The 24,594-nt window shown below is 39.6% G+C and overlaps 1 protein-coding gene across 1 annotated transcript in view; it reads left to right on the top strand.

Annotated features, from left to right (window-relative positions):
- Window positions 1-24,388, top strand: part of LOC140227662 (actin-histidine N-methyltransferase-like) — a 30,170-nt gene extending 5,782 nt beyond the window's left edge. Inside the window, exons 3-14 of the mRNA XM_072308081.1 lie at window positions 3,587-3,682; window positions 4,974-5,116; window positions 7,376-7,448; window positions 9,330-9,440; window positions 10,213-10,293; window positions 11,010-11,074; window positions 11,715-11,770; window positions 12,137-12,251; window positions 12,899-13,140; window positions 13,627-13,715; window positions 14,686-14,846; window positions 21,567-24,388. Of these exons, the coding sequence (XP_072164182.1) occupies window positions 3,587-3,682; window positions 4,974-5,116; window positions 7,376-7,448; window positions 9,330-9,440; window positions 10,213-10,293; window positions 11,010-11,074; window positions 11,715-11,770; window positions 12,137-12,251; window positions 12,899-13,140; window positions 13,627-13,715; window positions 14,686-14,846; window positions 21,567-22,271 (1,937 nt within the window). The 3' untranslated portion in view covers window positions 22,272-24,388. The remainder of the gene's footprint in view (window positions 1-3,586; window positions 3,683-4,973; window positions 5,117-7,375; window positions 7,449-9,329; window positions 9,441-10,212; window positions 10,294-11,009; window positions 11,075-11,714; window positions 11,771-12,136; window positions 12,252-12,898; window positions 13,141-13,626; window positions 13,716-14,685; window positions 14,847-21,566) is intronic.
- Window positions 24,389-24,594: the final 206 nt, after the last annotated feature.

Genomic DNA, 24,594 nt, shown 5'->3' with positions numbered 1-24,594 from the left:
TACATTGATCAATACCGATATGATCATGAGCGATTCCAGCAGGATCGATGGCAGCATGATCATGATCGGTATCAGGATGACCACAATCGAATTCAATGTGCGCATGATCAATATGAATGTTATGATCGACATACTGACACTTGTGATCGACATCCTGATCGCTTCATTGGCTATCGGGACAGCGATCATGAGTATTATCGATCTCCTTCCTATCGTTTACGCGAGGATGTATTTCAGCCGAGTTATGGGGAAAGGAGGAGAGGTGAGCAGCCTCTGCGGGCCTCCCCACCACCCGTGCGACGGCTGACCCCGCCACAGCCTGTAGCTCCTAAGCCGGCTCCTAGGCCGGCCCCTAGGTTTAACGTGCCTCGGCCAGGTCAGACATCACCGGCCGCTAGTTCTAACCTATCCGAGCCGGGTACTAGGTCAAGTAGGCCCAAGCCTAGCTCTCGTTTCTCTCCTTCCGATACTCCAGTGATACCTCCTCAGCCCGCTCCCAGGACACATTTACCGAGAACGATTACTTTCAATGGTACAGGGAGCTGGCATGCATTTTTTGCCAAGTTCACCTCATTTGCCAATGAGAGTAAATGGAGTCCCCAACAACGGCAGAATCAATTGTGCTGGTCGTTGGATGGGAAGGCAAGCGAATACTATGCCTCACTGATCCAACGGGAGCCAGCCATAGATTATTTCAATATCATTCTCAAGTTGGAGAAACGGTTTGCCCCTCAGGAGCTACCTGAAGTTGCTCAAGGCCAGTTCAACTGTGCGAGACAAGGCCCAGATGAGTCTTGCATTGAATGGGCGGAGCGGCTTCAAACTCTAGCTTCTCAGGCTTTCCCCAATTTGCCTGATGACTTTGTGCAGAAACAGCTGGTGTTGCGTTTCTGCCAGGGATCTACTGATCGCGAAGCAGGGCAACACACACTAAATCATCAACCACCAAACCTTGATGATGCCCTACGTGTGACACGCATGTTTCAACATGCCAGGCAAGCCATCTACGGAAAACCGCAGAAGGAAATAAAGCAGTTGGTTGTCGCAGATAGTTTCCTGGAAAGAGATGTGAGAAAGGTAAACCTGCCTATTCCACATACAGTCCCTTCCAACCATTCAGAGGACGAACCGGAAACGCGAATAACCAAACTTGAAAAAAGGTTTGATTCCTTTCAGTGTTCCGTTAATGACAGATTAGACTCGCTGGAGGCGCAAGTACGTACCCTTAACGCAACAGTACAGGGACTGGTTGCGACCCTTCAATTCAGACGAGATGCTCCAATGCCTAGGTCATCCCCAGGTAGGTTATCTCCGGCCAGAGCCGGTTTCCGGTCACCAGGCCAGGATAACCACTGCTTTAAGTGTGGCAAGCCCGGCCACTTTAGGCGGGACTGCCCCGAAGGTGGACAGGGAAAAACCGTCTCCTTCGTATGTGGCGATGACCAGGAAAACGGGCAGGGATCGGAGGAGCTAGCCCGACCCCGATCCACCTAGCTCCGGGCAAAATTGTTGTCTCCCCTCCAGTCGGGGATAAGAGCCCTCAAACCCTGACGGTGGGGACATCTTGCAATAACATGGAGGGCAATGCTGATACAGTATCAAAACCGGGAGCAGGGGCCAGTGAGACTGTTTTAGATTCTCGGTCCACTTTCACTCCATCTCTCCTTGCCTCCTTGTCAAAGGAAAATGCAGAGTCAAGGAGTGTTGGTGGCGCTGACTCTTCACAGTCCCCTAGCCCACAGTCCCAGGTAGGTACAGGTGAGCAGCCTGCCATTGTCACGCATCCATGGCTGCTCCCTCCATGGCCTCCGCCTTCCACAGACTCCATAAGGACTAGTTCCCATGGGGATGCCAGAGAAGCGTCCGTTGGGGACAACTACCCTGATGATGTCATTGTTTGTCAGCTGAAAACTTCTTCAATGCTTGGCATTCAAATCCAGATAAGAGGTAAGTCACAGAGCCATTGGGATAAGTTCTTATTTCAAATAGCAGGGGCAATTCGATCCACCGTAAATAGGAGCACAGGTTTCACTCCAAACATGCTGATGCTTGGCCGTGAAACCAATCAGCCAGCCGACCTGATCTTCCCTCTTCCGTCCTCTGCAAAATCAGGCTCAAAGGATGAGTATGTAGCAAGCCTCACACAGACTCTCCTTCAGGCCCATGAAACTGCGAGGACTAAGCTCCGTGCAACACAAGAGCGCATGAAAAGAGACTACGATGTCAGAATTCATCGCCGAGAGTTCCAGGAGGGGGATCGAGTCTATTTACTTGACACGGCCACACCAAAGGGGAAGACCAAGAAATTGTGTCCTCCCTGGAAGGGGCCTGCGGTCATTGTGAAGAGACTATCCCCATATCTCTATCGGATATCATACCGGAACTCCCTGTTTGTAGTGAATCACGATAGACTAAAGAAATGCAAGGATGACAGCCCAGTCTCCCAGACTCACCCAAGGAGCCACAATGAAGTTCTGTATTGTTTCTGTAGAGAACCCGATGATGGTACACTCATGATTCAATGCGATAGCTGCGACCAGTGGTTCCACGGTCGCTGTGTAGGCATTACTCCGGGTGAGGCAGTGAGCATAGATAAATACTTTTGCCCCTTCTGCAAGAGAAGGGAATAAGACGGGCCATCCACTTTTCGATCTTATCGTGATCTGTCTCCCCGGCCTGACAGAAGAAATGTGCCAGATGTGTCACTCACTGTAAGGTGAGGTAGTTGAGTAAGTTTGTTGTTTTCCCGAAAGTCCGGGTAGTAAGCACATTTTGTTTTATTTTTGTTTTGTTTTGAGATTGGCAACTGGCCTGAAATAATAATTCAAGTATAGTCGCCAATCTATAGGGCCGGGGGGAGTGTTGCATAAGGCAACATAGGGATATACATGTTTATGTTATGTTCGCCCGTGCAGCGCAGAGTGCCTGGCTTAAAACCGGCAATTGTGCTATATGCAGGGCGATAATCGGGGCGCCGATGACCGGTGCGCCGGTGCGTGGCACGCACGCCGCGTGCGCGCGCCCACACACACACCTGGGGCGTGCGGCGCGTGCCGGTCCCCGCACGGGCCCGGCGCGGGCGGCCTGTCCCCCGTTGAGGGCGGCTGTCGGCGCGGGCTACTTCAACCTGTGCCTCCCTATATAAGGGAGACCAAGGTCTGAAGACGAGAGAGACAAGGAACAAGTAAAGGAAAGAAACCAAGGAACCAGCGATCTAGCGACACAGCGACCAGCGACAGCGTATACCAGCGTATGCCAGCCAGGGACTACTACCTGGCATCCGCGCCTACCTGTCTCTCCGGTGGATTACCACGCAAGGTAAGCCATGTATACCTTCCCTCACTACGGCGAAGGGATTTAAGTACATTTATCTAATTTACCATGTTGTGCGAGGCGTCGCGACCAAGCAATTTATACGGCGCATCACAGCAGCGTTTTGGTGGCAGCGCGCCGCACAACAGAGCAAATAAAGCCCAGTGATTAATTTTCTCTCTAAATCAATTTGATTTGGCTGGAGCTTTCTTGTATCTTTGAGCCTCAAGTCTACATGTAAATACTAATCCCTTTCCTGATCTTACGTGCACAGTGGCTACAAAGCAGAGTCCACCAACACCTAATGAGCAGTGGGAGGAGTTTCTTCAGATTAACAGTGTCATTGAGAAAATTCGCAAAAAGCAGCATGGTAAGTTGTTCAAGCCTTTCTCATGACTTGTTGACTGTTCAAGTACCACTACAAGTGGATTAGAATCCATGTAGGAACATGTTTTTGCTTCGGGTGAGGTTTGTTTTGTTTTGTTTTTTGTTTTTAAACTAAAACCTGAAAATGTTGATTGAGTTGCATCGATGAATTACTCAAAAGATCTGTTACATTTGTTTGTTTGTTTGTTAATTTTTTCCTCTTTTTTTTTTTTTTTTTGGGGGGGGGGTTCTTTCATGATCCATCATAATTGTACTATTTCTAAGTAGCTCATTGTCATCATAGGGTCACATCTATATATGTAAACACACACACACACACACAAACACACACACCCATACATACATGCACCGCTGCAAACTGGCACTGGTCCGGCATTCTAGGACCAGTAAAAATCACTGTTAGACCAGTAACTTTTTCAGAAGTGGACCAGTAAAATATTGAAAAACTGGGTACCTACAGTAGGCCTACTGGTCCAACAGACGGATCAGACCAGTAGAGAAAATGGGTTAATGTGTAGCCCTGATATATGTATACAGCATTACTTCATAAATGATTGGAAGTTTTTGTCATTGAATAGTAGCAAGTGATGTAACAAAGCAAGGACAGTGATAAGGATCTGATGTTCCACCCTTGGATGTGGTAGCCTTCTGCCTGTCACTCAAAATTTTGGAGTCGCACTTTGCAGACAGTGTTTGATTTGATTTGAGTTACAGTCGTGCCATTCCTAGACATACTACTCACCTTCTTGATATATCACCCATAAGTTTAAATGGAGTTTATGACTTTATCATTATGAATCTTTTTTTCTTCTTTTTTTGAAATTTGATGTTGACATGGTGAATATTGAAATTAGATACTGAATACATGGTATAATTTGAGATTTTTTTTTTTTCAAAAATTGTACAAGTCAACTGATATTCAAGAAATTAGCAGCTCACTAGAGATTTTGCTTCCTGAGAGACAAATGTTCTGTGTGTCATCTCAAAAGATAGGAAATCACTAACTTATTTCTCATTCTGTGACAGTGCTTCTCAGTCACAAATTTGACCATTGGCAAAATTGACTTATAAGTCCTAATTCAAGAACTATGGTATAACAGTAGATTTATCCACTTTTAGCTGTAATCATTGTTATAAAATATGTTGAAAAATTGAAACATTTACCTAATAGCTATCTGTTTTTCTTGAAAATTTGTTACTTGCTTGTAGGCAAAAGTTTAAAAGTGTATAGAAGGGAAATGCATGACAAGAAATCTCAATGCTCTTTATTGCAGATGTGATGACACAACTACCTGACAGAGAGAGCCACTTTCCAGAGTTTATTGACTGGCTTGAGAGCAATGGTGTGTCCATAAAGTGTGTCGAGATTACACGCTATGAGGAGGGATATGGTTTGCAGGCTACACAGGACATCAAGGTAATACTCATAAGTGACAGGAGAAGAGCATTGCACATATTAAGTTTTCAGCATGTTTGCAGTGGTATGCTTGAATTCCCCCCCCCCCCCTTCTCCCACCATGACTATCATGACATCAGATATTATGATGGCGTACATTATTCTCCAGCCTGTGTAGGAACGTTGTGTGGAGTGTGGTGAAATAATTAATGCACTGCATTCATTGGAGATCGTTTCATGTGTTGTTCACACTGCTAACTGAAATTTAAAGAGTTGAACCTGTTTCTTAGTCCCTCATACATGTAGTAATGAGTCTAGCTAGTTGGAGAAACCTTTTGTCCTTTTTATTATGCCTCCGCCACGAAGTGGTGCCGGAGGCATTATGTTTTCGGGTTGTCCGTCCGTCCGTCCGTCCGTCCTTCCGTCCGTCCGTCCTTCCGTCCGTCCGTCCGTCCGTCCGTCCTTCCGTCCGTCCGTAATGAATTTTGTGGACAAGGTAACTATCGAAACCTGTTGAGGTATCCTAATGAAACTTGGCATGTATGTGTATTAGGGGGTGAAGTTGTGCCTATCAACTTTTGGGTGCACATGCTCAAGGTCAAAGGTCAAAAGGTCAAGGTCAAATACATAAAATTTCACTATTTCCACCATATCTATTGAATGCCTGAAGATATTTTCTTGAAACTTAGTGTATACATGTATTACCCAATTAAGATTCTCTGGTGAAAGTTTGGGTCATGAGGTCAAAGGTCAAAGGTCAAAAAGTCAGGGTCAAATACATAAAATTTCACTATTTCCACCATATCTATTGAATGCCTGAAGAGATTTTCTTGAAACTTAGTGTATACATGTATTACTCAATTAAAATTCTCTGGTGAAAGTTTGGGTCATGAGGTCAAAGGTCAAAGGTCAAAAGGTCAGGGTCAAATACATAAAATTTCACTATTTCCACCATATCTATTGAATGCCTGAAGATATTTTCTTGAAACTTAGTGTATACATGTATTACCCAATTAAGATTCTCTGGTGAAAGTTTGGGTCATGAGGTCAAAGGTCAAAGGTCAAAAGGTCAAGTAAAAATATTAAAACTTCTTTTTTTCTCCGTACCTTGGAAAATTGTTCAAGGTATCTTCATGGAACATAGTATGTACATGTACTGACTGGAAGTGATTACCTAGAGAATGTAGGGTTCATGGGGTCAAAGGTCAGGGGTCAAAGGTCAAGTGCAATACTTCAAAATTTTACTATTACCCTCATATTTATGCAATGCTGGCAGGGTTTTTTTTTTACACTTGGTGTATGCGTGTGTAACCTAATAGAAATTCTCTGGAAAGTTTTTTTTTTTTCTCTCTTTTTGCCTCAAAGGTCAAAAGGTCAAAGATCAAGTGAAAGTGCTGAACTAACTTTTTCCTCCATATCTCGGAAGTGGCTCAAGTTACCTTGAAACTTAGTACATATTATGCATGTTCTACCTGAAAGTAATTATCTTATGAATTTTAGGGTCAAGGGCCAGATGAAAATGGTAACAATTTACTATTCAATTCAGAAATTTCACTTTTTCTCCACACCTGTACCTTGAAAATTACTCAATGCCTAAATGTATGAATGGGTCAAAGTCAAGTTAAAGGCCTTAAATCCCTAGATACATGCTCTCTTATTCATCCAATTAAACCTACGTCAAGGAAGGTGAACATTCAACACATTTGTGACAAACTTGTCATTCCAATATTTTGCCAATTTTGTGAAAATGTAATCACACAGTGTCCACATGTACTATCTAGACCTATTGGGAAAATCATGCATTATGGCGGAGGCATACCAGTCGCCAAAGCGACATTTCTAGTTTCTCTGGGTTTAGTTGTCTGGAGGCTGTACTCTTACTAGCAAAGCCCATCAATATTATAATTTGATAAGAAAGATAGCAGTAAATGGAGAGGTATACAATCCTCTTCAGTTGAAGGGATTGTAGCTCATTCCTAGAGGTCAAGGATCATGATCAATAAACTTCATCTGTGTATATGGATTGTCCATACTATTGGCAGAATATAGTGACCATGTGAGAAGGTGGAGGCATACGTGTTCCCTGATCATGACAAATGAATTGCACATAGGGGAGGGGGTTCTTTCCTTATCCAAAACACAAGTAAATATATGCTTATTTCTTTAAATGTAATGTTCGTTTTGCTGTAAATTGTCAAAAATCCAATTAGAAGATATTTATCAAATGTTTGTTGATATTAGGATATTACAAACCTTATCAATAATTGCATCTTTTGACAGATGGATGAAGAGGTGATGTGCATTCCTAGGAAAATGATGCTGACAGACCAGAATTCTGAGGATTCACTGCTAGGTATGTTTGAATGCAAGCAGTGAAGCACTGAGAGATATTCATATTTAGTGAATGGGATGTAACTTTTATAAGCAACTGAACTGGAAATGATACACGCATGGCCACTTGATATTGGTGAGGTAGTGAATATGACATCAAATTGGTACCTTTACATAACCATTGTAATGATGTGATTGTGACGTTGCTTGTGTAGCCTTTCTTTAATTATTGTAAGAAATGTCTGAATTCACTTTTTAGATAGACATCCTTTTTTCTTTTTTCTTTTTTCCAGCAATGCTGCTCAAGAGGTATTATGCAGGTTCCATTTACTTAGTGCTGCTATTGGTGACAATCTAAGTGTATGAATAGTTGTTGGTTATTAAGAATTAATTGTTATGGGGTTGGTCATGGCTGCATACTGTATATTGGATTGTTTCTAAGGCCTTTGTGCTGCAATGGCAGTGGCAGCCCTTCAAGGAAGCACAGTATGATTAGCTGTTGAATGTTGTAGTGTCAAAGCCCCCATCCGAACTGCCATGTTTAAAACCAAAAGAAATCCCAGGTATATTCCAGCAGCAGTCAAGTTTTTGCCCCTACAAAAATCAGGCAAGAAAGGGGAACAACAATTAGGACACTATACACAATTACTGTATTGTATCACATAATTTGTTGTGTCAGTTGATATGCATTCTTTTCTTTTTTTTAATAGTGAAAAAGTAAGTGTAGTACAGTGATTTCTCTTGTGTGTCAGAAGAAAAATGTTTGGAGCGTGCTGACATAGCTTTGAATAACAAAATGAAAAGGGGGGGGGGGGGACTCCAAAATTTTCCCAGGAATGATCCTTTCCATGAGGCAGACTGTAAAGGAATCCTTGCCTCGAAGAGAGAAGGATTTTTAATTATATGCAGTGATGTTTAGAGCAAGTTTACTGGTAAGTTATGATCACTTCAATGTTGGTACACCAGTACAGCATGTAATGAGCATTGTAAAAAAAAAACAAACAAATTGGTTCATGTGGGAATCTTATTCTTAAGTGAAAGCAAAGTTGCAGTCAGGAGACAAAATGACCATGTGAAATCATAAAACATTAAAACTGTTGTACCTTTTGTTTATATTGTGTCCTTGTTGTGAAATTATCTCTTGTTTGTTCCTTTTGTTGCATTTTATGTATATATACATATTTATGATATTTTTTTTTTTTTTTTGGGGGGGGGGGTCATGACTTTAATCATATCTGACTTCGGTCGTGAACAGTGAAATTACACTGTACTACGTTCTTCATGACTATGTGATTTGGGCAGTAGGTCAGATCTCCCTGAAGTATTCCCATGAAGGTATATCCGGTTTTTTCCTTTCACCCAATACCGGATGAGTTGTGTAAACACATGAAAGTCTTGCAATAACAAAAACACCTGATGCTGAAGTCTTTAAAGCCGTCACCCATTTCCTTTACTGTATACCTTTAACTCCCACTGGCATGGAAAGCTTGCATGATAACACTCCCTGATTCCTCTGAGCTATTTTTGTTTGTTTGTGTTGTTTCTTTTTAAAGGGATGGCCACACTGAATAGGCATGGTGTGAATGAACTGTGCTGTTGGCAAAGTTAAGCATGGTCCAGTGAGAAGACAATGTGTAATCTAGAGTGTAAAACAAACCCACATACTCACTTGCAAAGGCCAAATGATACAAATGTGAATTATGTGCCAAACATATCCACAGGCAAGCTTCTATGAATATTCATGGGCTGTAGTTTTGTAAATCTTACCCCCCAAAATTGAAATGTCAGATACACAGCTACTGAGTACAAGCTAGTGCAGAACAAGAATAATAAAATTCAACGGTACTGATTGTTTTGAAGAACGACGGTTTTTAGAAATGGCTAACATTTTGTGATCCAACAGGTGAACTGATGAAGACAGACCGACTGCTGAAGGGAATGGCAAACGTGAGACTGGCCATCTTCCTGATCAAAGAGAAACTGAAGCCAAATTCCTTCTTCCACCCCTATTTGAGTATCCTTTGTTTGCCTGAAATGCCAATACCACATTGCCACATCTGAAGATTGTCATGCCGTGATCAAGGGTATTATTGTCACGGTGACGTGCAAACAAGATACAATTAGATGATGTCCTGAAATAATTTTTCTAGCAAACTGAAATTATCATTGCAGTCCAACCTCTGTTATCCGGCCTCCCTTTGTCTGAGTCTCTCTGTTATCTGGACGTGATCTCGCCATGATTTTTTTTTTTTTCAATCTAATAATTATGGGCAAAAGGGGGATTTCAAACTCAAAGAAACTTCCTACACAAACTCATATGAATTACATATTATTCTCAACATAATTAATAAACGTTCACATCAATTTTTTTTTTAATCTAGATAACGTGCATTCAGACATTCACTACCCCCAAATCACCGCAGTGTACTCTATGTACCTGCAATAAGTTACGTGTAGCTACCATTGGGTAGGCAGCTGCATGTATAAAACATGGAGACCTCATTTCCGGCCAATTCTCTTATTGGGATGAGGGCTGGTCCCAACATGTCCAGATAAGAGAGGTCGGACTGTATTAGAATATTAAAACAGGATATATGCCTTTAGACTCATTTGATATACAACAACAGCTTTTATGCTCGAGAATATTCATGTCCTTGCTGATAAATGTCATGACCTTTTAACAAAACTTTTGTTCAGGAATTGAATGCAGTATTTGTATCTTATGCCTGTTCTCTGTTTAATGAAAAAAAAAAAAATGCAGCAGTCTTTAACCCTCTGCTACCCAGACATCCTGCCTGCAACCTACAGTCTCCCTCTGTATTTCAACCTGGCAGAGCTGCAGATGCTGCAGGGGTCACCTGTCTACAGTAAGCTAGAATTTCAGTCACAATGAATTCATTTTCCCCCCTACAAGTCTGTGCTTGCATCTCAGTCTTTTCAGCTTCTTACCCTCTGCATCTGAAAGAGAGAGAGAAAAAAATGGTACCAATGTCTTGTTCCCGCAACTTACAGGTATTCTTTATGTCCTGTATCCTGTATTCACTTTACATTATATGTTATCGTTGCTTACTAACGAAAAAAAAAACCAAACAAACAAAAGAGAGAAGATTATTATATGACTGTGATAGAAATGTTTGTTTTCTATTAAGTTGTTTTATCTTTTTTGTTATGGGGAGGACTGTCTGTCCATCTGTCCATCTATCCTTTTGTACAGAATTACTGTATGTTTTAAGAGGATAACTCATATTTTCTCAACCAAAATTTACAGTGAAATTATATGTGGCATGTTTTGTGTGTGTGTGTGTGTGTGTGTGTGTGTGTTTTAGAGAATTCTTCCAAGTTTAGGGCTAAGTGGTCAAGGTCAGAGTTCAAGGTTCAATACATATAATGGAATAATGTGGAGAGCACTTGAGAAAAATATTTTATGTGACTCCTACAGAGTTGCTTAGACTATGACAGAGAAAAGCTTATTAGCTCTGTTTGTCAATACATACTGATGCATCTAAGGTGAAGGATCAATGGTTGCATCCTAATTCTGAGATCATGTGGAGGTCCTGTTTTGCTATGCTTCTTTTCCATCCAGGTGAGACATTGAAGCAGCACAAGAGCATTGCCAGGCAGTATGCCTACCTCTACAAACTCTTCAGTGTAAGTAATGCATAAAAGACACTTTAGTAGTGGCTTCAGTGGGTATTAGAGATTGTTTGTGTTATATCTACAGTATTTTTGTCATATATGGTTATTTATAGCATCAACATTACTGGTAGCTGTACATGTTGGACATATTGGTCAAACACAGCAATTTTTTGTAGATATATGCACCTAAAGCACACAATGATCTTTGCCAACTACTACAACAATTGAGAATATCAAGTGTCCAGAAAGTGTGCCTGTCCAGAAAGATAATTTACAGGAGGTCAGGGTCAGGTTTGACTGAACATGATGTTTCGCATCACAGCTGAAAGGATGATAGTCACACTTTATTTTTAACCAGCTCTTATGTGCTGTGTGAATACACACATTCATGTTACTTTTTTTGATATCAATGTGCTTGGCTGTACACAAGTTGATTCAGATAGGTATGTAGTTTGGCTGTAATGTGTACCATGGAATTTAGTTTTGTTTTATGACCCAGTTATTCTTATTCTTGATTGAAAGTGAAACATATGTCACTCCTATTGCTCATAATATTATGTTTGTTTTGCTGTCTCCTTGGCAACTATGTCCTTGTCTTGTGTAGTAGTACTAAGCTTTTGTTAATCATTAAGTCTGTCAATCCTATTTTCAGGTTCCTGAATACAGTAAGCTGCATCTGAGAGAAGCATTTACATATGACATGTATAGGTATGTTTCGTTTAATCTACCAATAAAATAACTCTATTGCTATGAGACATATCAAAAGTAAGGCAGCATGCCTGTACTCTCTGGAGTAGATAGTAACTTTTGATGCTTCAAATATTAAAAATGAGTTGGTTTGTGGTCGGAAGCAGTTGTTTGCACAACTTCTCAGAACTAAATGTTTAGAAAAGAAACATTTTGACACCAGAGTTTCATATCGGATTGACCTTTGTCAGTGCTACATGACAAATGTTCCTGCTGTGATATGTCATACTAGTGAGCATAAAACAGGATGACATTGACAATGAGATGATGCGGGGAATGCATGACCATTATTTTCTGTTGTCTTTTTTTCTTTATCCACCCTTGTAGATGGGCCGTTGCAACAGTCATGTCAAGACAGAATCAGATTCCGTCCCAAGATGGAATGGTGCCCTCTCTGGCTCTCATCCCTCTATGGGACATGTGTAACCATGCCAATGGAGAGGTAAGGACAATGGAGCCATCAACGACATGGTCGGCAAGACATAGAAGAATTTGTTATTGAAAAAAAAAAAAAAAAATCAAAATGTATTTATAGTAAAAATAAATTGGAAAAACAAATTGAATTTTCATCTTACAGGTTCTCCTGTAATTTAGGTGATATAGATATTGAAGAAACAAACAGTACATAATAGATCCGCATCTCGTTAGATTCATTTTGTTGTTGTTTTTCTTTCCATAAGCTCTTACTGTTATTACAAAGAGAACAGTGGACAAACATTGTCTGATATAATGATTAGAGGTTGTACATCCATTTTGATAATTTTTCCTTTTTTTCCCCTTTTTTTTTAAAATACAGAATTCAAGATGTTATCACAGGAACCATTGATGGAATCATGCATTGTGATTACAATTCAATATATTTTATTACCTGTCGATTTTGGTTGGGACTTGCGGCGTGTTACCTTTGGATACTCACTTTATGCAATCAGTTGGGAAACTGCTGATTTTAACCTGTTAATGCTGTATGCTGTCCGGAATGTAATATAATCGAGCTGTGTAGGCCATACAAATTCAAGGAAAAGGTTGTAAGTCACAGTAAACAGAGGAATAACCACCACTGTCCTTTGTGTCTATGTGTTTTACCAAAAGATGAAAACAGACTTCGACCAGGAGCGGGATGCATGCGTGAATATGGCCATGGCTGATTTCAAGGCAGGGGAACAAATCTACATCTGCTATGGCCGCCGTTCCAATGCCGACCTGCTCCTCTACAGCGGCTTTGTGTACCCGGACAACTCCTGCGACAGCATGGCCATCCAGCTGGGCCTGAGTAGTAGCGACAGGCTGTATGCCATGAAGGCTCAGCTCTGTGCCATCATTAGATGCCTTGGGTAGGTCTGTCACAGATGCCATCTAGATTGCAACTTCATTGGTGCATTTACAGGCTTTATTTGATACTGTTGTTGATTTAATGATACTGATGGTGGGACTTGTATCAATTTCTCACACATATGGTAATGTTTGTTATTGTTATTGTTTTTCACCATTAATGATATTATAATTTTTGTTAGTATTGTTATTATTAGCATTATAATTATAACTGTAGTTGTTGATATAATTACTATCACCAGTATACTACTACTTCTGCTAGCATTATTGATATAATTACCAGTATTTTCATCATGTAGATCATTAGCATTATATGTATTACCAGTTCCAATATCGTTATTGCTACAACCATTTGTACAAATAGTACTATTATAATTCTTGTATTTTATTTGATGCCCAAACACCTGACAACTTTGCAGAATAAAAAGTAACCTGATGAATTCAATTTCTGTAACCTTTCAACTACACTTTCAATATCTGTTGTGCAGATCTATGCAGACATTCCACATCTCCAGCGGTGAGGATCCTGTCCCCCTTCCACTCATGAACTTCCTCAAGATCTTCTGCATGTCTGAAGGTGAGGGGTTAAGCAGTGGGATGCATGATCCCTTCATGCGTGATGTAGGCAAAAATTTTGATTTTTTTTTTCTCCTGTAAGAATGAAGCTTATTCAAATTCATGAAATTCTTCCATTGAGATGTTTTTCATTGCAACTGATTGACAAATTGCCCTACATCGATGTAGGGCATTTTGTCAATCAGTTGCAATGAAAAACATCTCGACGGAAGAATTTCATAAATTTGAATAATCACGCAGTACCTGCTGCATACTATAAGGATTAGAATCGACACTTGCTGTCGGGTGAAAGCTCGGTGGTCTAGTGGAGATGATGCCTGTCCAGTGATCAGGAGGTCGTACGTTTGAATCCTGATCAAGTGTACACCCATGATTTTTTATCATGGCTACTATTAAAACACTGATCAATTCATTGCTTATTTACGTCGACGTAGGGCAATTTGGCAATCAGTTGCAATGAATAACAACATTATTTTTTTACAGTTTTCAGAGCACTCATTGATGATACAATATCTGAGGAGTACGAAAAGCAAGCATGAAAAAAACTGTCCCCTTATTAAATCAAATCATACAAGCCCAAGAGGAAATATGTAAGTTACGTAATTCTTACTGCATGATCAGCCTTATCAACAACAACAAAATTGAAATCAAATTTGTTTTAATTTGCCCTTCAAAAAAACTTTCCAGTTATTCATTGTCAATAAGATGTTTTTTGGTTTTTTTTTCTTTTTCTGCAAAGACAAATCCATGGTTTGCTCCTTAGCCCGGCTGGCCCGTATGAGAGTTTTGAGCTGATGAATGCTAGATTAAATTCACATTTAACAGTCTCCCAGACTTATCAAACTACACAACACACGATGTGTGTGTGCAGACAGTCTGAATACGCAGTGTTATTGTTTTTCAATAATTTTCTTGCACATATCTCTCTTTTTCTGTCTGTCTGTCTGTCTGTCTGTCCATTCCAATCTCAGTTGAGCTGAAGAAGAGACTAGTGGGAGCGGACAGGAACGATCTCCTATTCAGCCTGGTCGACAGGTCAAAGATTGTCAGCAAGCTGAATGAACTTCGCATCTGTGTCTACCTTGCGACGCGAGTGACTCTGCTCCTCCGCCAGTACAAGTCGTCCATAGAGGTAGGTTGAAGAGATTAGAGACAGCAATACATGCGTTAATAGTCAGCTGATGGCATACTGTCTGCAGCTATTTGCTATCCAGAGTGTGTGAGCATACATCACAGGACTAATGGTACATGTACCAGTCATTCCAATGAAGCCTGTTTAATGCTAACAGGCTAAATCTTGCATTTCTTTATATGCTCTTTGCAGTGGAGTTTGCTGTGTGTTCTTCACATTTTGTCACCTACCAATTTAATTTCAAATTAGCCGCACAGTCAGTCTTGTAATTTAGTGCTTCCATACTTCATACTTGTAATGATTCTGCAGTGAGGTGTATCATGTAGCTGTCCACTGTTGAGGCAAACACATTTTGTGTTATTTTGTTAGGCGATTGATAGCACTACTTGTTTAAATCTACTGTTTTTCCTGCAGCCTGGAATATTGTGGAACTACAGCGGGCCTCCGTGGAAGAACTCTTAGTGTTTGCTTTTGTTTTGTTTTGTTTTGTTTTTTGTCAGCATGACATCCATGGTGAAATGCCACTCCATGTTTTTATATGCCTTCACTAAATGGCATTCAATCAAACAAAGAGGGAAAGTATTAGAATGCACACAAACTCAGGAAATTCAGGAAGTTTCTCATGTTTTCGTGATATACAGTAGTGTTGTTAGTTGTTATCGCATACATGCAAATGAAGTGAGGTGATAAAGTCATCACCTTACAACTTTCCCGCTAGTTTGAACATAAAAGTGGAACTGTATAGAAAAATGTCTTTTGGAGATGATTTATAGAAACTGCAACCCTTTCCCATTAAAAAAAAAAAAATCATACTGAAGTTATAATCACTCTATAATAATTTGATGTGAATGATCTGATATCTCCCTCTTGATGTGATCTAAGCAGATGAAGATATTTTGTAATGTGTGTGCAAATCAGTGGAAGATTTATGAAGTGGTGATGTCATCTAACATGCATATATGCAATTATGACCAATATTATTTTGATATTTGCCAAACATGCTTTTCCATGCGGATTATACAGAAAAGTCAGACTAAAACCATGCAAATTTGCTTGTGATATTTCAATCATAATAAGTATTTCTGAACTTTGCATCAACTGGCATCTACTTGCAGATGTTGTATCTTTAAGCAGCAGTTGTTGTTTTGTATGCCTGCATATTTAGTGTGCTTTCTAAATTACTCTTGGAGGTGAGCAGTGGGAAGTTCATGCATGGCATTCATTATCTTAATCAAGAGAAATCATTTCTGTAACGCTTATTGCATACAATAGGAGAAGCATGAAGATTACTGCCTTAATCACCCTACCCATCATTTGATGGAAGAAATTTAGTTGCCTGATGTGTGAATGCTTTAGGAGGGATTTCATTTGTGGTTGCTGCTGAAATTCAAGGATCCAACCAAAACGGACAGAAAAAAAAGAAACAAAAAGACAAACAAGCAGACATTGTTCTTGGAAGATGTTTGACTTGACATCAAGAGAGACATCAAGACTTAATACAGTCTATGCAAGAGAAGAAAATTACTTCTTTGTCTATGCAAGAAGGTTTTAGAGAATGGAGTCACAACGGTCTTATTTCCTTTGCTAGATGTTCGATGCCGCCAGTCGAAGATATTTGAAGCATGTACCAAACTGGATCTGCCATGCAGATAGGAAGACAATTGACTCGTGTCTCACTTCATAATCACCAGCCACTTTCAGTGGAAGATATGTTTTTGTGATGGTAATTACTTTTCGCCATCCCTACTTATAAAAGATAATGATAATGATAATACATTTATATACCGCATTTTCCATAAACATACATGTTCAAATGCGCTTTACCAATGGATTATTGATATTAATGGACAGGTGAGTTTTTAGATGTTTTTTGAAGGTGATGAGAGATTGCGGGTTGCGGAAAGTCTTGGGTAGTTGATTCCACAGTTTGGGAGCAGCAGATGAAAATGCTTTATCACCAAGTGTGGCCAGCATCTTGGAAGTTGGGTGATTCAGTGTGATACCTTGTGAGGAGCAGAGGGTGTACCGGGATGGGTGACGGATGGTTATGAGTTCAGATAAGTAAGGAGGGGCGAGCCATGGATACATTTGAAAGTGAGCAGAAGTATCTTGTAGTGGATGATGATAAAAGACATATGGATGTCAGAATAGAAATTGGGCAAAAAATGATGAAATAAGAATGAAAATCACTTGACTGGGCATGCCCAGGCACAAATTTGATACATCTATTAATAGAATTATACTTGAAGATTATTCCATATCATTTTTTATTCGTTGAAATTACATGGAAAAGTGATAAAACCGGCTTTCCTGTATGGTACAGTTTTCAACACTTTCACATGATACAGCTCTGATTTACACTTTAGCACAAATTTCTGGACGGAATTGACTTTTGTTTTATATGCTTTATCATGAAGTAAAATTTCATTTGGTTTAATAAATGAACATGCAAAATATAGTCAGCATTATGTTTACATTCAAAATGGATCTTCAGATTGCTCAACAAGATGGCGGCATCAAACATCGATCATCAAAGGCACAAGTGCACCCGTGGAATTCTTTCGTACATCAATAGAAAACTGACAACTGTTTGAATAATTACAGCCAGTTGGAACTCCAGCTATGAAACATCCTTGGTCTATGTTATCCCTTCTTGTTGTCAGTGCATTGTAATTTCTTCATTTGGATATTTCCTTGCATGACCAATGGAAATCTGCCTTGCATACCTGTGAATCAACTAACTTGAATAATACGTAATGGTTTCCCTAATGAAGCAATGAGTGCTTGTAAGCAAGCAGTCACTGGAGCAACAGCTTTGTGTTTCTTCGAAAGGGTGAGGCAGTGAGAGTGTAGTGCCTTGCCTAAGGGCACAACAACTGTTGCCAGGAGATTGAACCAGGGATTATACAATATAGACCGATTCTGTGACGCGCAATGTGTATTTTTGGCATGGGCAGTGCCATTACTGCGGTGTATCATCCGACCCCCCTCCTCTCTCCCCACCCCTCTCACGCGCACGGAATGAAAAACTGATGCATGGTTGTTTTAGCCAATGGGCGTCTCGTACTGAGTGCGCGAATGCTTGCTTAGTGCGCGAACCTTTGTTACAAGTGCGCGATAAACATGTTGCCCGTGGGGTGGGAGAGAAGAGGGGGGGTCTGCTAATACACCTCAAAATGAGCTTATGGCTGCGCCCAGTGCCACAAATTGTCTGCTGCCCTCAATGAACCCGAATCGGTCTATAGAGGCCATGGTCTTATTCACTGTACCTCAACAGCTCTTCCACTTTTTTTTTTATTTTGATTATTGATTTGTTCAATGAATGAGTGCTATTTCTTTAAAAATATGTAGGTATGCTTATTTACTGCCTCTAAAATGCCAAAAGTGCCAAATGACCTGATTGTTACTTTAATGCATGCTTCATTTCCATCTCTCTGCATTGATTTCCAAAGTCTTACAGTCTGCATGCCCCTAATGGGATGTTGGAGAATTGGCACCGCAATACATTAGCAGGATGACGTGATGTATGTTACATATCATTGTGTGGGTCCTCATCATTCATCATTTACCCATTCCCATCGATCATAAACTGGGTTAATGGTATTTTTATGTGAATTGTCTTAGATATATAGCAGCATTTTTTCATTCCTGGGAGAATTTTGCTGCGGAAATCATCATAATGACATCATTAGATGGGCAGCACCAAATTTCACTGCATATCTTTATATTGCAGATATATTAGATTGGACTGGTAATGTTCAATAGATCTGTATAATTTCAAAAGAAAAAAAAAATGTAAAAAATTTGCTGATTTTAGAGAGAAAGAGGATTTTTTATAATCTAAAATGTGATGCCAAATAAGGAATCACTGTAAATCTAGCAATTAAGAGACTTTTGAAAATGCTGCAACAGAAAGAAGCAAATGTTTGTGGACAAGGAAGGTCTAAAATGAAAGAGAAATATTTTCTCTACTTTGGGAAATGCTGGCCATAAATGATAGAATTATGATAAAAAGATACAGCACCAAACTGCAAAATGTATATTATAGGACTTAATGTGTTAACACCCTATAAAAATGAATACTTCTTCATGAGAGTGTGGGGTATCGGTGTAAACTATTAAGCTGGTTTTTCCTCCTGACTTTGTCTTTTGCTCATATCATTTATCCATCCCATTGTTTCAAATATGGTATTTTCCGCCGGGGTTTGGAGATATACTCTACACATATGTACATGACATCCTCTGTTTGTGGCTGTTAAACAGCTCGGGCCGACAGTACATGGTGTTGGTAACTATATCTATTTTGTGAAAGTTTATGAAAGGTGGTAATCAGAAAGCTGGGTAAGTTATAAAATTACAGATGGTCATGTTTCTGTTACAAATATATGCTGTAGCAGCAAATACTGAACTATTGTGAATATGTAATCCTCATACCATTCAGAGGTGTTGTTCTAGTTATTGTACTGATATGGTCTTTGTCTGACCTTGTAACACAGAAAATATTCTCACATTCGCATTGGAAGCTGCCTGCATATTTGAGGCCCAACTTATGTCAAAGGTCCTGGATGCAGAATGGCTGACTTACTCTGACAGAAACTTACACACGCCATTTGTGATCATAATTTCTAATCCATGTTATAGGGATGGTACAGTATTGGTGGAGATGAGAATTGGGCCTTTAACTTTTTGCGAGATACCAAGAAAATACTTATGATATAGTACAGAGCATAATATTTTAAGAGGAATTCAAAGTTTATTTGATGAAAATCGGGTTTGGAATGACTGAAACATCCAAAAACAAAGTAAAACAAGGCGATCGTAATAAAGTGTGGGTCCCACACTATAGAATCGCTCTTTTTTGGATATCTCAGCCATTTTAAAACCAATTTTCATCAAATAAACATTGAATTCTTCATAGAATGACATGCTCTTTCATATTTCATAAGAGGTTTCTCATTATCTCACCAAAGAATGTTAGAGATCTGAAATTAGGTCTCAACCAAAACTATATGATCCCTTTATTGCTCGTAGCACATTTTTTCCTTTTGTGAATCATATAACAGTGGATTGTGTTTTGTTTTTTATCCTCCTAAAGACCCTTGTGTCCTCATGTAATATTCTATGGATGTTCACTGACACCACCACACTGACTTATTCCTGCTTTTTCCCCACCTTTCTTTTTCCCCTTGTCATGCCAATGTAACGCACAAGTCTTGGACTTTCTATCATTTCTTTTTATTCCTCTCCCCCCTTCCCCTTCCATCCACTTTGAACAGAAAAAAAAAATAAGATTGTTTAACTGCCAGCATACAGGACCTCACACAATTAGTGTGCTTGTTCTGCAACATATCAGCTACATCTTTGCAGCGTGCATCTTAATTGATGCAGTGAATCAACCACCGTGCCGAGATGTCTTTTCTCTTTAACATTTCTCCTCAGTCAAGATGTGGATGTGACTCTTGTCACTCATCGAACCACGACTAATCAATGCAAACTAATTGTGTCTCACACTTTATGGGAGTTCCGAGTTGACTATAAAGAATGACTCTAATTGTTGGCCTTTCTAATGTCTTCCCATCTTTTGAGTAGCCTGTATTCTGTCTGTCACTAAATTGCTGTAATGTGTAAAGTAACACCCTGTGAATTCACACAGCATCAACCTGTGTGTTATCAAAGGTTAATATATTTTTATAAAATCTTACATACAACCTTTTGTGTGTGTGTGTGTGTGTGTGTGTGTGTTTTGTAACACCGCCACCACAATATTCCCTGAGCGTTATGGCAACCTAATACTCTTTATATGTCTGGAGTAAAATAACATCTTCAGTTCTCTCAGGCATACATCATACTTCCTGTACTCTCACTGGCATCAAGAGATATATCCTAAAAGTGTACCGGAGGAGTAACCTGATGATAATTCTCTTGGGGTATGGGGGTTGATTTTGGTTACATGCATAGGTATGTTTTATGACAGAGGAGGTTGTAGACAATGAAGTATGAGTTGCATTTACTACTCTTCCCGAAACAGCAGATTTGGTTGAATACTGGGTAAATGAGTGTTATCAGGTCAGTAGTACTGTAGTATTTGTGTTGGATGTTTACCCACTTCATATTGAAAAACTTTGTGAGACTTCTCGGTCAAATCAGCCACAGTGAACAGAACAAAGCTATTTCCTTTAAATACTTCTTGAATCAGTAGATTCCAAGTGGATTTTGTTTTGTTCATTTCATTGCATGAAAGAGAATATGTTTTCTCCTCTGACACTAGTTTACTGGTTGCTTCCCTATCAGAGAGTCATATAGCACTGTGAGCCAAGGTTTATTCCTTTGCAAAAATGTTAAAAAGTCTCAATTTGATGTAAAAAATTGTTCAATTGTTCAAAATCATTTTTGTATTGTTATTATGTAATTTTTTTTCCCTTAAAGTCAAGTTTATGATCTGTAACCAGTCTACCCACTTTGTGCATGTTCACCTGACATGGTCATACAAGTGATACATCAAGTTTTACACACGGGGAACAAGTTCCCTTCAGGTTCTGTATTTTTTTTTTTTTTTTTTTTTTTTTTTACTTTTTTTTTTTGGGGGGGGGGGTGGGATGGATTCTAAGTTTACAATTAAACTATCTTCTTGAGATCAGTTACAGTATGCAGATGAAATAGAGCTATACTTAGCATGTCCAGTCGATGACTAACCATGCTTTTTTGATTTCTTCTTTCCAGGAATACGAAGAGAGGCTCAAGGAGACCAACATGACCTTCCATGAACGATCCATCACTCAGCTCTTCCTCTGCGAGAGACGTATCCTGGAGAACACCCTGTCATTCTGTGCCGAGTGGCGGGAAAAGGCGGAGGCTTTGCCAGAAGGAGCGACATCGTACCAGAAGGAAAGCAACGACGACGACCAGGACGTCGACGTCGCAGAGAACTGGGAGGACAGGGAGGCAGAGCAGGATCCCACAGAGACAGAAGAGGGCAAGGGAAGGGAAGACGAGGATGATGCCACCCCTGAGAGTGACGCCGTGAAGGCAGGGAGTGTGGGTAAACCACAAATGAATGGGGATCGACACGATGAGGAAGAGATGCATCCCAATGGTTGCATGCAGTCAGATATTGAGGGGATGGAGCCAACAGCTACATCCAACCCAGAAGAAATACAACCAAACACAGATGCAGATGATAGAGAGAAAGGTGATGCCACTCCTAATGGAAAGCCTGTAAATGGACACATTCTCTCAAATGGGAATGCTGTTGTTAACGGCCAGCATGAGGGCACGAATGGTGAGGACAACAGAACTCTTGCCCCCACAGGAAATGTCGGCTCTGCAGGAAACAAAGTCGCAGGTAGTGCGCATGGTGCCGGCCTTAAGAAAGCAAGTGGTAACCTCATATCCAGTGTACAGCAAACAAGTGCAACAGAAGAATAGGCAGAAGAGTATGTGTATTGCTATTGGTGTATCATATTGATATGAGAAAGAGCATTACTATATCATATATAAATGCATTAGGATCATGGTGCACAGATTAATGATTAACCTTTTTTTCTTTGTTTTGGTGTGATGTTGAAAACTGTCATGAGTTGGTTTTTTTTTTCTTCTTTCTTTCTTTCTTTCTGTCAAAGTAGATGCATGGATGAAAATATATTTCATAGCTCATGTCTTTCTATCTGCAACACATCCAAATATTCACCATTTGTAGTTTGGGTACATTGTACAATCTGCAAAACATGCAAAAACTCTTATGCGCCTGGACACAAGGCTATCAATTTAATATGTTGATTATAATTTAAGTAATGACATACATTTGTGGAGAATACAACCAGTGGAAAAAAAAAATTGTCACCAAATAGTTTTGTAGTGTAAAGTGACATTTTTTTTTTTCACCAGGCAGTTAGATACTGTGCAAAATGTTAATGTTTCCTGTGTTGTTCTATCCTTTGTTTTTGTTGATTCACTGTAGTCTTAACATGTTTATCTTTTTTTGATTTTTTTCAATGAATTATTATCATAAAAGGAAAGTTAAGATGTCAATCAAAACACAATAATGACGGAAATGGTCAAGTATGCATGCAGCTCCAAGCTTGTTCTGTCCTTTGCTTGTGTTGATTCAAAGAGTCTTCTGTCTTTCCCTTTTTGTGTTTTTTGTAATCATTATTTTTATAAAGGAATTGCTAAGGTGTCAATCAAACACAATAATGACTGAAATGGCAAAGTACACATGCAGCTCCAAAATTGTGTGATTTTTGTTTTCAGTGAGAATGTTGAGTGTGGATGAGCTTACAAAAAGGTGAATCTCCGTCAACATTTGCTATTTGTATCAGCAGTTCTTCAGAACAGTAACAAATTAATGTTCTATATGATAGTAAACCTTTGAATACAAGCAGAAAGGACATGCAAATGTTGTTTGTATTTATAGCCCTTGCCATCTATATGCATGTCCATGTAAAAAATTCTGCCATACTTGAGTCATGGACCTACTACGCACATGGACTAGTAACGAAGGTCTTTCTTTGATCCCATCAATCGCCGCTGCCATCTGATTATGTGCATCTTAATGAGTATATTCAGGTGCTTTGAAAATTGACAATTGTGCAGTCGTGCATCGTCACTGACAAAAGAACCATTTCCCTCATTGCGGTCTTATTTTGCTGAGGTGCCTTTTCAGACTCAACTGCCTTTTGATAAACACCGATGAAAGGGAGCAGCAAACCCGAAAACATGACAGTTTTCCTGACACAAAATTGAAAATTACTGAAGTGGACACGTGTGGACAAGCATGTAACATGGCTTAATGATAGGACTTACATGTCATCTACTGTTACTCTCCATGTGTGAAAATGGGAAAAATTAGATTACAAATCACATCCAACCTGCCAAAATAATTGCTTTCTCTTGTCAAGTGCGCACATTTCACAAATGAAATTACTTGAGTGATAATTTCCCAATATACACTACAACTGCGCATGCATTTTTCTTGATTTAAGTCAATAACTATCTTCTGCGCATGTACTTTTTAGATTTTTCAAAGCGTCGTCTTGATTTTATCCAGGTTGGCTGTCGGAGGGGATGATGAGAACAAAGCAGAAAAGCATGTTCAAAATGCTTTTGTGCTACTTTTGGCAGAAACAGGTGCATGAATTAATTAATGAGCGATGAACGTCCATGTGTAGTAGGTCCATGCTTGAGTGTAGGTCTGTTTTCGTCATTTGTTTTTTTCTCACTCATTCCTTTTTTTTTCTTTCTTTCAAATGTGAGCAAATGCTTTCAATCATGCCAACATTCCACAGATTTTATGTTCCCTTTGATATTCATTGAGCTCATGTCTTCATGCTGTCTGTACATTCCACATGATCAACATTTCATTTTGAACACAACAAATGCACACAAACTCAAAAAGATAGTGATATTTGTATTAAGCTCTGATGTTTACCCATGCACTTTAGATTTAGTGCTAATTTTTGCTCTTACTTCATAGCAAGGGAAGTTAAAGCCAGACAAAAGTTTACCATGTGTTTGTTAGAAATGACAGAAAATTCTCTAGGTGGTGGGGTATCGACAGAAATGCAAAACACAGCTTCCTCAGGACAGAATTTACCCTGTTAATTGAGACACTTTTGTATCATTTGTTGAAATGTCAGATCTTTATGTTTGTTTTCCTGATAGAAGTACAATACATGTAGTAAAAACTGGTATGTTTTATGTGTTTTGACAAGTAGGAGCAAATCCCACATTCCAGCAGAAGATTGCATGA

The sequence above is a fragment of the Diadema setosum genome, chromosome 1 (genome assembly GCF_964275005.1).
Source record: "Diadema setosum chromosome 1, eeDiaSeto1, whole genome shotgun sequence".
NCBI lineage: Eukaryota > Metazoa > Echinodermata > Echinoidea > Diadematoida > Diadematidae > Diadema > Diadema setosum.
Note: the sequence above shows the minus strand (reverse complement) of the source record. Positions and strands in the feature narration are given on the sequence as shown.